The 12,931-nt window shown below is 37.1% G+C and overlaps 1 protein-coding gene across 1 annotated transcript; it reads left to right on the top strand.

The window, feature by feature from the left end:
• Positions 1 to 2,428: 2,428 nt before the first annotated feature.
• On the top strand, positions 2,429 to 4,399 carry LOC113293928 (major antigen-like). Its single transcript, XM_026542369.1, has one exon. It carries the CDS (start codon positions 2,429 to 2,431, stop codon positions 4,397 to 4,399), a length of 1,971 nt encoding a protein of 656 aa, XP_026398154.1.
• Positions 4,400 to 12,931: the final 8,532 nt, after the last annotated feature.

Genomic DNA, 12,931 nt, shown 5'->3' with positions numbered 1-12,931 from the left:
CTATCGGATATCGGATATTAACCAATCGGATAGAGCCCAATCCGATTCCGATAGGTTAAGAGGACATATCTGACAATTTATCGGATTCGGATATCCGGTATCCGATATAATGGATAAAATCCTATAGGATTTCGAATAATCGGAAACGGATCCCGGATATCGGTTATCCATTGCCTGCCCTATCTGCAGAAATTGAAGAAATAAACACCAAGTTTCCATGATAATAGCGGTAAATTGACGATTACTGAATAAGAACCACCTCAAAATTATATGACAGGACATATCTAATTTATGTAAACCCACCACCGCCTTACCGTTTGAAAGGATGTGAAGGAGAAAACCAACGAGTGAACCAAACCTCCAGTATTGTCGTTGCAAACGACTATGGAACTAATTATCTCCATCCGTAACGATTATGGAACTAGCAAAATTCAAATATAACTCATTCTTCTGAATCCCTATCTCAACTGCATACAGTAAACTTCCTTGCTCTACCATGATCACAACATCCATTTTTTGAATTTTCATACTTATACTCATTTCTATCAACAACTTAAATGTCTATCTCATCTCCATTAACATAACTCATCATCAGTTCACTCCATAACATCTCAAGTCATCACCTTCATCACATTTGTAGCTTCATAATCCCTGTAACTCATCATGAAAGTAAAATATCTTTCTAGGTCGAAAACCCATTTACCAAACAGCAGCAGCAACTCAATCTTCTAATTTGTTAAGAAACATAACAATCTCTCCCACTATTTCAACTTAAAATCAGATCCCTCTTTTTAACTCATCAGAGATTCAAATTCATCAACATCCTTTTCTCAATCAGATCCTTCTTAATCAAAACCCTCTTCCTAAATTTTGCAGATAGATCAATATCAAAAAGAAGAACCCTAGTTTCTTAATTTAGGGAAGAACATAAACCATAATTCTCTATGAAATTAAAATTAAACTTCATACTACCATCTCTACTTCAAAATCAGAACAAACCCACTTTAATTCTAACAAACCGTTGAGATTAATAAAAAAGAATCAATCAAAACAGAAACCGTAAATTTGACCTTCGATATACATTTTCTGTGAAGTCAAATTTCGATAATCGATTCAACAACATCACTCTCAATCAAAACAAGATTAAAATACAGAGTTACGAATTAAAATGAAGAATTAAAGAGGTTTTGATGCACTAACCTCTTTTTAAAAAACACGATCTGGATTTAACCCTCTTTCTCAACTATTACGGAGAAAACCAAGTTTTGAAGACGAAAATTGATGCTGGTGGTGACGTAGATGTTGTTGCTTGTGGTGTCGGAGGTGTTGCTGATGATATTCGTGGAGATCTATCGGTGCTGCTAGCGGTGATGGTTATGGTGGTGGGGAGAAGGAGATGGGAGAAAGAAGAAGAAGAAAATCTAAAAGGGTATGCTTGGGTTTTTTTAAAGTAACAAAAATTAAATTTTCTTATTATAATTTGACCTGGGGTTTTTGTGTCACTTTTTAATAAAATTGTTTTAATTTATTAAAAATAATATGGCTGGATTTTTTGTACCACAAAATTGGTCACCTAGGTGTTTTATCACTAGTTTTGTTAATTAAATAAATATAGTTAATGCATGGCGTGGCGTACATATTATAAGTTGCTTGTATGTGTCCGTTAAACTCCCACTACCCGGTTATAAGTAGATTTATACTGCAGATGTACATAAATATGTGTCAAAAATTACGCTCGTGTCACAGATACACTGATTATCTATGAACAAAAAATGCATGAAAATATAGCTTGCGCTTCTATTAACGAGTTTGCCGTATAATTATACACAAAACAATCAATTATATGGGCGATTACTGTTTGAATGCTTTTCAAAGCTTCTTTCTTCTCGATCATCGGGCCACCAAAATCTCGGGACCGGCCCTGATGCATGTCCATGTTAAATGGTGCCTTAGCGGCAAAAAAACGCGTAAATTAAAGGCATAGATATGATCAATTCATTAGCATCCAATGGCTAGGAGACACGAGTTCCTAATTTCTATCACGCGCGCGTGCGCGTGACAGCAGGGCTCTAGAAAACGCAAACCCCTTTTCTAACCAGAAAAACCCCTCTCTTTCCTTCATTAGTCTTCTTCTCCGCCATATCTGTTACTGTTAAAAAAAAAAATCAATTTCTGGGATTTTCTCTCTGAATCTAAAGTGAAGGGCTTCTTTTCTTCAACAAAAAGGTAAGGTTCGTTCTTCTCATTTCTTTATCAGTCAATCTATTTCCAATTTTTGATTTCCCTGAGAGTGAATGAATGGGTTTCTATAGTTACTTGGAATCTGAAACAAAAATTAGCATTTTAGCTTCATCTTTTTGATTCATACTCTCTTTTAGTGAAACCCATTAATTAGTTCATCGATTTATGCATGTAAACACCCGCAATAATGGATATATATTTGGAAACAATCATGGATGAGTGCGAGAAAATTGAAAAAGATGAAGAAATTGAGTTGTGGAAGAGGAAATATTCAGATTTAGAAACTCAATTTGTGGTTCAGAAACAAGATTTGGTTGAATTGAAAGATTATAAAACTAAGTATGATGGTTTATGCGAAGAGATTCAGGAGAATAAGATTGTGATTGAGGAGGGTAAGAAAAGAGTTTCTAAAGCTGAAAATGAGCTTGATAAGTACAAGACATTGTATGACAAATTGAACATATGTATTCAGGACTGCAAGAGACGGTTTACGGAGAATGGGATATATGAACTTGATTTGGAGAGAAAGTTGCAAGATTATGAGACTCAGTTTACTGTGGAGATTACAAAACTTGTAAATGAGCTGAATGGGTATAAAAGTAGGTGGCGTGCTCAGCTTGGCAGGCATATTAAGATTTTAGGGGAAGAAGTTAAGGAGACTACAATTGATCAAAGAGAAGAATGTAATCGACTTTATAGTGTGATTGAGTCTTTGGAGCGTGATATAAGAGTGGCTGAGGATGAAATCAATGATTTGCAGACGGAGTACAGGGGATTAAAGAGTCGGTCAGCTTCGTGGAAGAAAGAATTAGATTTATATAGAGCTATGTGCGGTGGTTCATTGGTGGAGCTTATTAAGGACAAGAAAATGCAATCTGTAGGTTATGAGAAGGAGCTTGAAGTCTACAAAACGTCTAACAATAGACCGAGAGAGGAAATTATGGTTCTAGCTGAAGCTCGAAAGATAATGTCTAAAGGAAAAAAGATAGCAGAAGAGAACCTCGCATGCTCGAAAGGTGATGTGATAGGAAGTTACCCAGTTTTCAGAAAGTTGGAGCGTGGTAAAAGAGTGGCTGAGGATGAGACCGAAGATTTAAAGACGGAGTTTAGGGAATTAAAGAAAGAACTAGAGGGATATAAAGCTAAGTGTGATAGGTTGTCGGCGAAGCTTGAGAAAAAGAAAATGCAACGTGTTCGTTATAAGAGTAAATTGAAGAATGTAACTTTGGTTAGAGATGCTTTGGAGAAGGAGCTTGAAGGTTACAAAACGTCTAACGATGGGCGGAAAGAGGATATTATGGGTCTAACTGAAGCTCGAAAGTTAATATGTGAAGCAGAAAAGGGAGCAGAAGAAAAACTCACATGCTTTGAGGTAATGGTACCTTATCAGATGGAAGGTGACAAACAAGAGGTACCTATGCAGGACTTGAGGCTCAAACCAAATTCAACTGGTGACGGGTCTGATAAGGAGATTAGTCGAAACCTGAATATTTTAACTGCCAACACAACTAAAAGATGTTCAGATAATCATAAGTATATGCCACCTTTAAAAAGGTCATTTTCCAGAGAGGAAAGTGGCATTAGTTCTGGTGGGAATTTTATCGGATCATCTTCAGCACCTAAAAGATTGAGGGTCTCGGAGAATTTCACCGGTATTAGTGAGAATGTGGAAGATGATAATCATCAGTCTGGTGGCAACAGAATGTTGAATGTGAACAAGAGGAAGGAGGACGTGGGTATGAAGAGTGCAAGTATTTCTTCTGGCGGTGCTTCTGGTTCTTCTCGTCCTATATCTGCTGGGTTTGATATTTGTGACAGGTCTGGTGAGGATTCAGTAGTTAGTAGCATCACTGTTCCTGCTCGTCTTGATCAACAGAAGTCTATTGTTGTGTATCGTGCTATTCCTGTGTGGGGTAGATATAGTTCTCTTGTAAATGAGGCAGAAGATGGCGATGCTTCGAGTGATAGTGTTGATAAGGAAATAGAAGTTGAATTGGAACCTTCAAAAGTATTACAGATTGCTGGTAGGACTGAGTTGGAAAACAGTGTGGTCAAATATGTTGATGGTAGTTCGAAGATCTTGAATGAGCCTGTTGTATTCTCTTCTTGGGCTAAGGTGGTGGCGGATATAGTCGCCAATGGAGAACAAGTCTCCTAAAGTGAACAAGGTGAGTAAAGTTAATGATGTTCCAGCTGTTACTAGGTACAATTTCAGAAAAAATGTTAGGAAAAGGAGGTCCAAATCAATCCAACTCTGGTTTGGAAAGCTGAGCCAAAAGTATTTTTTGTTTGGTAATAAATTGAATTTTCCTGGATGCGAAGTACAGCCGTTCGTGATTCTTCTTCTGCTAATAAAGGTAATATTTGGTTCTTCTACGTACTTGTCAAATGATAACAGTTAGTGTAGGCGGTGCTCTTGTCTCTGGACTCTGGAGTTCATGCTCATGTTGGATAGTTTTGAGAAGATTCTTGGGGTCTGAATCAGAATTTTGCAACTTGGGTTAATATATTTTTGGTCTCAACTGTCAGCAATTTAGAAGCAGAATTCTTATGCAACTTGGGCAGAGTAGTTTTTAACTTTAAATGGTTACAATTTTTAACTTAATATTTTGGAATTTAAGTGGTTTTAGAAGTTACGGAGTTTTGTTAACCAATTCAATCCAACTCTTGTTTGGATAGCTGACCCAAAAGAATTTGCCTGGTATGGTTCTTCTACTAGTGAAGGTAATATTTGGTTCTTCTACGGGTCAAATGATAACAATTAGTGTAGGTGGTGCTCTTCTCTCTGGACTCTGGAGTTCATGCTCATGTTGGGATAGTTTTGAGAAGATTTTTGGGGTCCTAATCAGAATTGTATCCAACTTGGGTCACTCTATTCTTGGTCTTTTAACTGTCAGCATGGTAGAAGCAGAATTTTTATGCAACTTCCGCAGGGTAGTTTTTAACTTGAAATGGTTACGGTTGTACAGTGATTTGAATCATTTCGAATCAGTAATGCTAATGTTGTCTGGCTTGTTGTTAATGCAGTTACTGTTCAAAAGTTTTAATGAAATGTAATCCGGGTTCATGTTTATCATTTTTGTGCAGATTTGAAGTTAATTATGCATGGATTTCAGCAGCATTTTCCCTTTCTTGATTTTGCTCGAGTATTTCTTTTTTGTAGATCATTTGTGCGCAAAAATTCATCTTGATTAACTATGCTTTTTCTCTGGCCTGATTTCGTCTCACTGTTGTTTCTATCTATGGATGGTTTGCCCAAGGAATCCATCCATGTTCTGTCAACCCATGACAAGATAGATTGCTATTCACAGGCAAAAGAAGACATGGCATAGTTCGTACCTGTTCCTCATTGACTTATTTGGTTTAAGATTGCTTCTACTTCTGGTTAAATACCACAGCAATACAGCACAGGCGAAAATAGGAACTTAAGAAAGGAATGGGATTGACTAACCGTAACGATAGTGATTGGGTCGTTAACCCGTTAGTCAACGTCGCATTATATCAAAGTGTTGCCGCCCGTTGATAATTGTTATCCTCCGTTGGTGAAATTATTTAATGTTGACCATTCTCAAACTCTGTATCAGATTTTAGATTTTAACGGTCTAGATCGAAAAAGTAAAGAAGTGTCCCTACCCATCTCAGATAGCAACGGCTCCGGCCACCACCGTTAACTAGGTTGTTTACTATAAGGGAGGATTTGGGTCGATTAACTTTTTAAATTAACATACTAACCAAGAGTCAAGAGAAGTGATTCAACGTTGGGTGAAGTGTTACTGGATATGATAAAGAAACTGCAAACGCATTCAAAGTGACATAAGGTCAATCGGACCCAGCAAAAGATAAACACGAGGAGACAAATTTGATACGAGAAAATTGATTCACAAGGCCAGAACTTGAACTGTGAATCAGAATCACGTCTAAACTCAAAACCATTAGCATCACCTATCTTCATATGGCTTTCATATTGTAAATGAATAGCATCACCGTTATCGTTGTCTTTTTAGGGCTTTCATACCTGTTTGTAATCATTATGGTGTTCATATTCAATTTGGTTATGATTTCGGAAACTGGGGTTTTGATTTTTCACAAAATCAAAATCATGAGATTTCTTCTCAAACTCAAAATAACCCTTATAAACTCTACTATGATTTCGAAGGACCAATCCAAGAAGAAAAAGAAATCGAAGAAACAATTGCTCAAGATTACCGGGTATACCTCTATTCTAACTCCTATTTCAGTTTTGAAGATCAGAATTTCGATTTTTTCCTTCCGAAAATCGTAGGTTTCCAGCCGCCAGGTACAATCACGGCGGGAAACCATGAACTCCTGACCGTTATTGAGTTATACGGCTCACAGTTCATGAACTCCCAGCCGTTACTAAACCTTACGGATGGAACGATGGAAAATTCCTAGCCGTAACTAGTCAATTACGGCCAGGTATTTTCTACGTGCACGGGAAGCGTTTAATACTGTCGGCGGCAGTTAGGTTTTCTGTCCGAAAATATTAAATGCTATTTAATGCTGGCGGCGCCAGTTGGGTTACCCAGCCGTAACCAGTTTTACGGCTCGTTTTTTAGGCCGTAAGCTGACTCCTCCAGTTACAGGAAACTATAAGTTAAGTCTTCTTGGATGTAGGTCTGACGAAATCACCCCCATAGATGAGGAAGGTAATTATATCCGACCTACTTACACGGTATAAAAAAATTACATGCACTTTTTGCCACATTTTATTCATAACTACGTCAAGTCCACCGACGATGTTGAGGGCGACGGAAATTGTGGTTACCATGTGTTCGTAGATCAACTTGGACCTTTTGAGCAGGCAAAAGTTTGGGGTGACGACCAAATTACTTATGTTAGGCAAAAGTGTTTGCTTGAACTACGTGGTTTCCCCGATTTCTACAAGCCAATGATGAGATTCGAAACAAATGACACGGAGGCGATGCTAAACGAGGAGTTCAAAGCATTTGAACGGCGTTTAATGGGCAACAAGTGTCTGACAAGTGAATATTGGATGAGAATGTCAATATGTGGCCATATACTCGCCAACGCATTCCATTGCGTTATTCATTCAATCTCCTATGCAGATAGTGTTACATACGCACCAACAAGACGTGTTTTTACCGAAGAAGAATCTCCGAAGATAGTCATCATGGGGTTCGTGAGCATGAACCATTATATCGGCCTCCAATTGAAATATTGATCCCCATTACCTCCATTAAGGAAGGTAGACGAATGTGACGACGAAATACCGATGACTTGGTGTCATAGGTTCGAGGAAAGATTTCAATTGTGGGATGCATTACAGTTATCGAGGGGTGGCCCATTGTGTCTACTAATGATTTCCGATGAGGATGAGTATATGAGTAAATGTGGTGTGAAGGTATATGATAACAATGTTTTTTGTGGGGTGGTGATTAAAACGATAATATGATAACAATATGGTGAACCTATGTATTTTGAATCACTCATTATATATGAAGAATCTAGTGTTACTCTTATTATGTGTTTGTAATGATAATATGATAAAGTTATGAGGTTACTTAGAGGTATTTACGGCCAGGTCATACGTTGAAACGACCTAGCCCTAATGACCCAAGTGAGCAATTCGCATAATCACGGCTGGGAAACCTAACCGAACATTCGGTAACGTCTAGGAATTCAACCTGTATTTCTGGGTAATGTAAAACTTACGGCTGATAATCCTGGACGTAACTCTTCCTGTAATCCCAGTTTCAGATTTACTAAGTTACGGCTGAGACACCAAACCGTAAACCCGATTTCGGCTATGTTTTCTGCCCGTAATTCTGGGTACAGACAGTTCAACGGCTGGTAATCTTAGCTGGAATGAAAAGTAACTCTGAAAAGTAAATCACCCAAATCCATAACCTTAAACATGCTAAAAATCTGCATAAACATAAGCTGGAATGACTTAAACAAGTAAATTATCTACAATCATCCACCACCACCAAAAATCGAAGGAACATCCTCAGAAGATGATGAAGAACTGTTGGGAGTTTGGGAAAGACTAACCCAATCATCAATTACTTCGTCAGTATATAGATCATCCCTCATTGGATTATGTAACTCCAGAAGCCTGAGATTCATTTTTCTTTGTTCCTCGCAATCCAAATAGAAAAACCTCCTCAATGTTACGCCTCAGTCCCTGGCAATCCAGTTAGCTCTCTTGACCTATTTTCACATCATTCAATTAATAGTGGTACATAATTTGAGAAACGTATATCAAAAAGAATCATATACTTAGGATACGTACCATCATCGTAGCAATATTACACATTGGTAGTTCCTGGGGTTCTTTCTCCTTCCCAGGTTTCTAAAAATGATGAAAAACATATCAGAAGATAGGATTACAGATTGGAAATAACAGATAACCCATCCGTTAGAAACAATATCGTCCGGGAAAAGTGAGACAACCTAACCGTAAACATAGTCTCGCCTTAGAAATATGCTGACAACCAAACCGTAAACAAAGTATCGGCTAGAAAATACAAATAACGGTTAGGAATATTTATTTAAGGTTTGGAAACTACCAACCGAAACACTCATCCCTCAATTTTACTCTGCAAACACAGGACAACTTACGGCTGGGAAAGTCCCATCCGTAAAAGTATTACACGGTTGGGTTCTCAAATATTCCTAACCGCGTGAGACAATGACGACTGGGAGTTCTTGATGTCCCAACCGTTAAGTGTACATTACGGCCAAGACGATATGATATCCCGGTCGTAAAAGCTTCAGAAAACCATTTTATAAAACCCTAAAATGATGATAGAACCTATTTTTTCAATCTAATGGTAAAATAACTGGCGGGTTTTTCGATTCTTACCTAGTAGGACCCATTTGTGGATGATTCGCAGGTGTTTGAACAGATTTGAGAGATTGGTTCACCATAGGAGGATTTGCAGGTGTTTAGAGAGATTGGTTCACCACATATCCATGAAAAGGAAGATCAATAACTTGCCCTGATTCAGAATCAGGGTTCAACCGGCCGGATCTTGTCACTCTTGATCTTGATGTCATCTTGAGAATCAATGGGGAAGATATTGGTTATTATTAGGTTTTTGAGAGTTTTTTTTGAGATGAAGAAGAAGAATAGAGAAAATTAATGGATTTTGATGTTTGGTTTTGATTTAGGATTAAGATTAGGTTTTGATTTTAAATTATTTATTTACAAAGGATAAATCTGACATTTTAATCACTTAGGTTTCCCCTTATCTATAATTTGCCTACCCAAAGCAAATAAGCCCCCAAAATGGTCAACCCTTTAAGCCCCAACAATAGAGTTCAAGAAAAGAGTTCTAAACTTACGATTCAAATGAAAAAGAATAAAAGTATAGGTTGGATATGAACCACATCTAAAAGTTTAATGCACTTGGCCTTTCCTGGTTATGGCATCATAGAAGCTGAAGGACCTTTGCAAATTGATAAAAACAACTTCATTTTTAAGTTATTTATATATTAGCATGCATGTGTGACTTACTGTGCCAACCAGAATCAAAGACTTTCTTTGCCACATTGGAAAAACACATATATAGAATTTTGGATATGGTATGAGCAGGCAGACGAGAAGAGCAAGTAAATCAAATATGGAACAATGTATCTATCAGGTTTGACTACGTCAAATATGATAAGATAACCATAACATACATTCTTCGTATTTTTTTAGGGTAATTTGCGTTACGTTCCCTGTAAAGATTTGTAATTTACATTACCTCTCTTAAACAAATAAAATTAACAAAATCTCTTGTCAATAATTTCATCTATTCCAAATTAGTTGACTCAACACTGATTTACACATGATTTTTGTAGGAGAGGTGATGCAAATTACCGATGTTTATAGGAGAGGTAATCCAAATTACCAATCTTTACAAGGGAAGTAATGCAAATTACCCCAAAAATAAAAACCACGTGTAAGTTAGTGTTGAGTCAGGTAACTTGGAATAGACGGAATTATTGACTTGAGGAGATTTTGCTAATTTTCTTTTTGCAGTGGATGCAATGAAAATTACCAATCTTTACGGGGGTGATACACAAATTACCTCCATTTTATTTTATTTTTTATTTTTATAAAGATAAGATGAGATTGAAAAAGAAAGTGCCAAGACAGCACCCTGGAAAGATATAGGAGGCGAAGAAGAAGCTTATAACCGAGAATTCTGTAACATGATTTTCCAATTGAAAACAAAGTCATCTAACTCAATGTTTTTAAATGAATCAACATTAACAAAGCAACAACAACTTTATCTATTCTATTATTCGAATGGAAGACCCCTATGCACTGTAGGAACAGTGTTCTGAAGCTGTAATTTTTGGATTTCCAAAACTATCCTTTTCCACGCAAATCATGTATGGAAATAAAAGTGTGAGTATATCAGTAATTTTATATTTTAATTACAGACAGTAGAAAATCACCGTCTGCCACTTTTTATTTCCAGAATTGCACGTGCGTATACACGTGCGAAACAATTGATGTAGTTTTTAAGTGGTAGTAAAGTTCGTTCAACTCGGATTATGTAGACTCGATTTTAGATTCAAATTAAAATAGAAAACTTAAAAAGAAATTGTATTCAAGTTTATAAAAAGCATTAAGACTTTAGATTCCGCCAATCTCCAATTTTTATGTGATTTAATTAATAACTCCAATCAATTATAGCTCAAATATTAAAAATATGGACTCTTATTCTTTGCCAAAAATAGATTTTTAAAACTTTAGATGTAAATCACAAGCATGGTGTATCAAAAGCTCTTACATCTAAGCATACACCATCAAACGAAATCATGTCCGGCTTGTTTAGTTGAATCACGTAAAAATACTTTCCCTGTTTAGCTCCAACTCGGTTTCTAGCCCAATTCGATCCAAACAAACGACTATACCAGGCTTGTTTAGTTGAATCACGTCCAACCCAATCAATTCTGCCGATTGAATCTCACTAAAACACCTTCGAAATCATCCCCAACTCTGCCAGTTGCATGCACCAAATTTCCCGCCAATTTCAGTTTTTGAACGTGAAGGGGAAAGGTTACTTATCCAGTGGTCGCCCCTTATCCGCTTCTGGAGTCCGTATAACACTTGTCCCTTGGGTGCGTTTAATAATTTTTCTGGGATGTTTTCCACACTTTTCTCGGGGTTCCTCCGGGGTATTTCTGGGATGTCACTGGTACGTCTGCTACGGAGGTTCAAATGCCACGTTTTGAGCCAATTTCACCGCAAAAGCTTATTTCTCCAAAAACACCTACAAAGAGATAAAATACCAAAATAAATACAAGAATGAGAACTATCAATATATAGAATCGAGACAAATTAGACACAAAAATGTGTCTATCAACAATCTTGTACTCATAATAAGAGAGTTTAAGTTTCTTCTCCCTTGCCTCTTCTCTCTTTGAATGTCATTTTTTTCCAACCGCATTGCCCTCTAAATAGCAAACGGAAGACAATATCGCAAGAACAAAAGGTGTTTGGTCGAAATCTTTATTATTTGCATTTTCTCGATGCATTTTCTAGTTGACTATCATCCCCAACCATGATTAACTTTTCATCACTATCAGCCACATTTTGGTATTTATACAACACAGAACAAACTATGAAATAACCAAAATTGAATACTCCAATCACAACTAATAACCAAAACATATTATCTAACCTTCCTTGATTGATATTGATCAGCAGCCATCCAGTACTCCTTCGAACAACATCAATCATAGATGTGCTCAGATAAAACCCTGTTGCGCCAAAGCCTGCAGAAGCGTTTAGGTTTTCACTACTACGAGGTAGCTCAATATCACCAAGAACACAATCACACACACAAGAAGAACAAGTATTTAACGAGTTTGAATCCTCGGGAAGGAATAACAATTTTATATATCACCGAATAGGTTGGAATATACAACGCTCAAGTAGAGAAGAAGAGAACTCTTTCTAGTTCTGGTGTATTTTCTCTAGTCTTTCTATGGCTATTTATACATATCAATAGGAGTGGACACATTTCTTAACAAGGATTACTTTCCTACAAGTATATGGTTTCCTAACTTACCTCTAAGAGACAAACCTCTTAAACTTATATACTTAGGACACAAGTACTTGGTTTCCTTAACCAACTAGATTTCCTAATATAGTACTTGACCATCCTACCAAAAATTCTCTACATCGGATTATGCATTCATGCATGAGACGATCAATAGACAAAATCACCTCCATCTTCCAACGTCGATTGAACCATCACTGGCTGCCTACGTATCCTCAATAGGTATCAAACCTGACCGTAGTTCTTTTAAATGACCTTTCTAGAAGACTTCCACCAGGTTCCTAAGAACCTCTACCCAAAAAGAGCCTTTCACCAAACCGGAAGGATGTGGATCAATTTCGAACAATGTCAAAATTTGATCCCATATACTACTTTAGTCAACATATCAGCTGGATTGTCTTTGGTATCGATCTTCATAAGTGCAATGTATTCTTCTTCAAGAATTTCTCTCACAAAGTGAAACCGTACGTCTATGTTTGGTTCTAGCATGATGCACTTGATTCTTAGCCAAATAAATTGCACTTAAACTATCACAATGCACAGGCAGTTGGTCTTGTACAACTCCTAAGTCATCAGTAAATCTTGTAACCATATATCCTCCTTAAATTCCTCAGTCACTGCCATATACTGCGCCTCCGTAGTTG

The sequence above is a fragment of the Papaver somniferum genome, chromosome 7, assembly GCF_003573695.1.
Source record: "Papaver somniferum cultivar HN1 chromosome 7, ASM357369v1, whole genome shotgun sequence".
NCBI lineage: Eukaryota > Viridiplantae > Streptophyta > Magnoliopsida > Ranunculales > Papaveraceae > Papaver > Papaver somniferum.
This window is presented reverse-complemented; position numbering and strand designations above follow the sequence as displayed.

Bases quoted from the DNA above. Each gene is read 5' to 3' on its own strand.
- LOC113293928 (XM_026542369.1), top strand. From the start codon at position 2,429: ATGGATATATATTTGGAAACAATCATGGATGAGTGCGAGAAAATTGAA.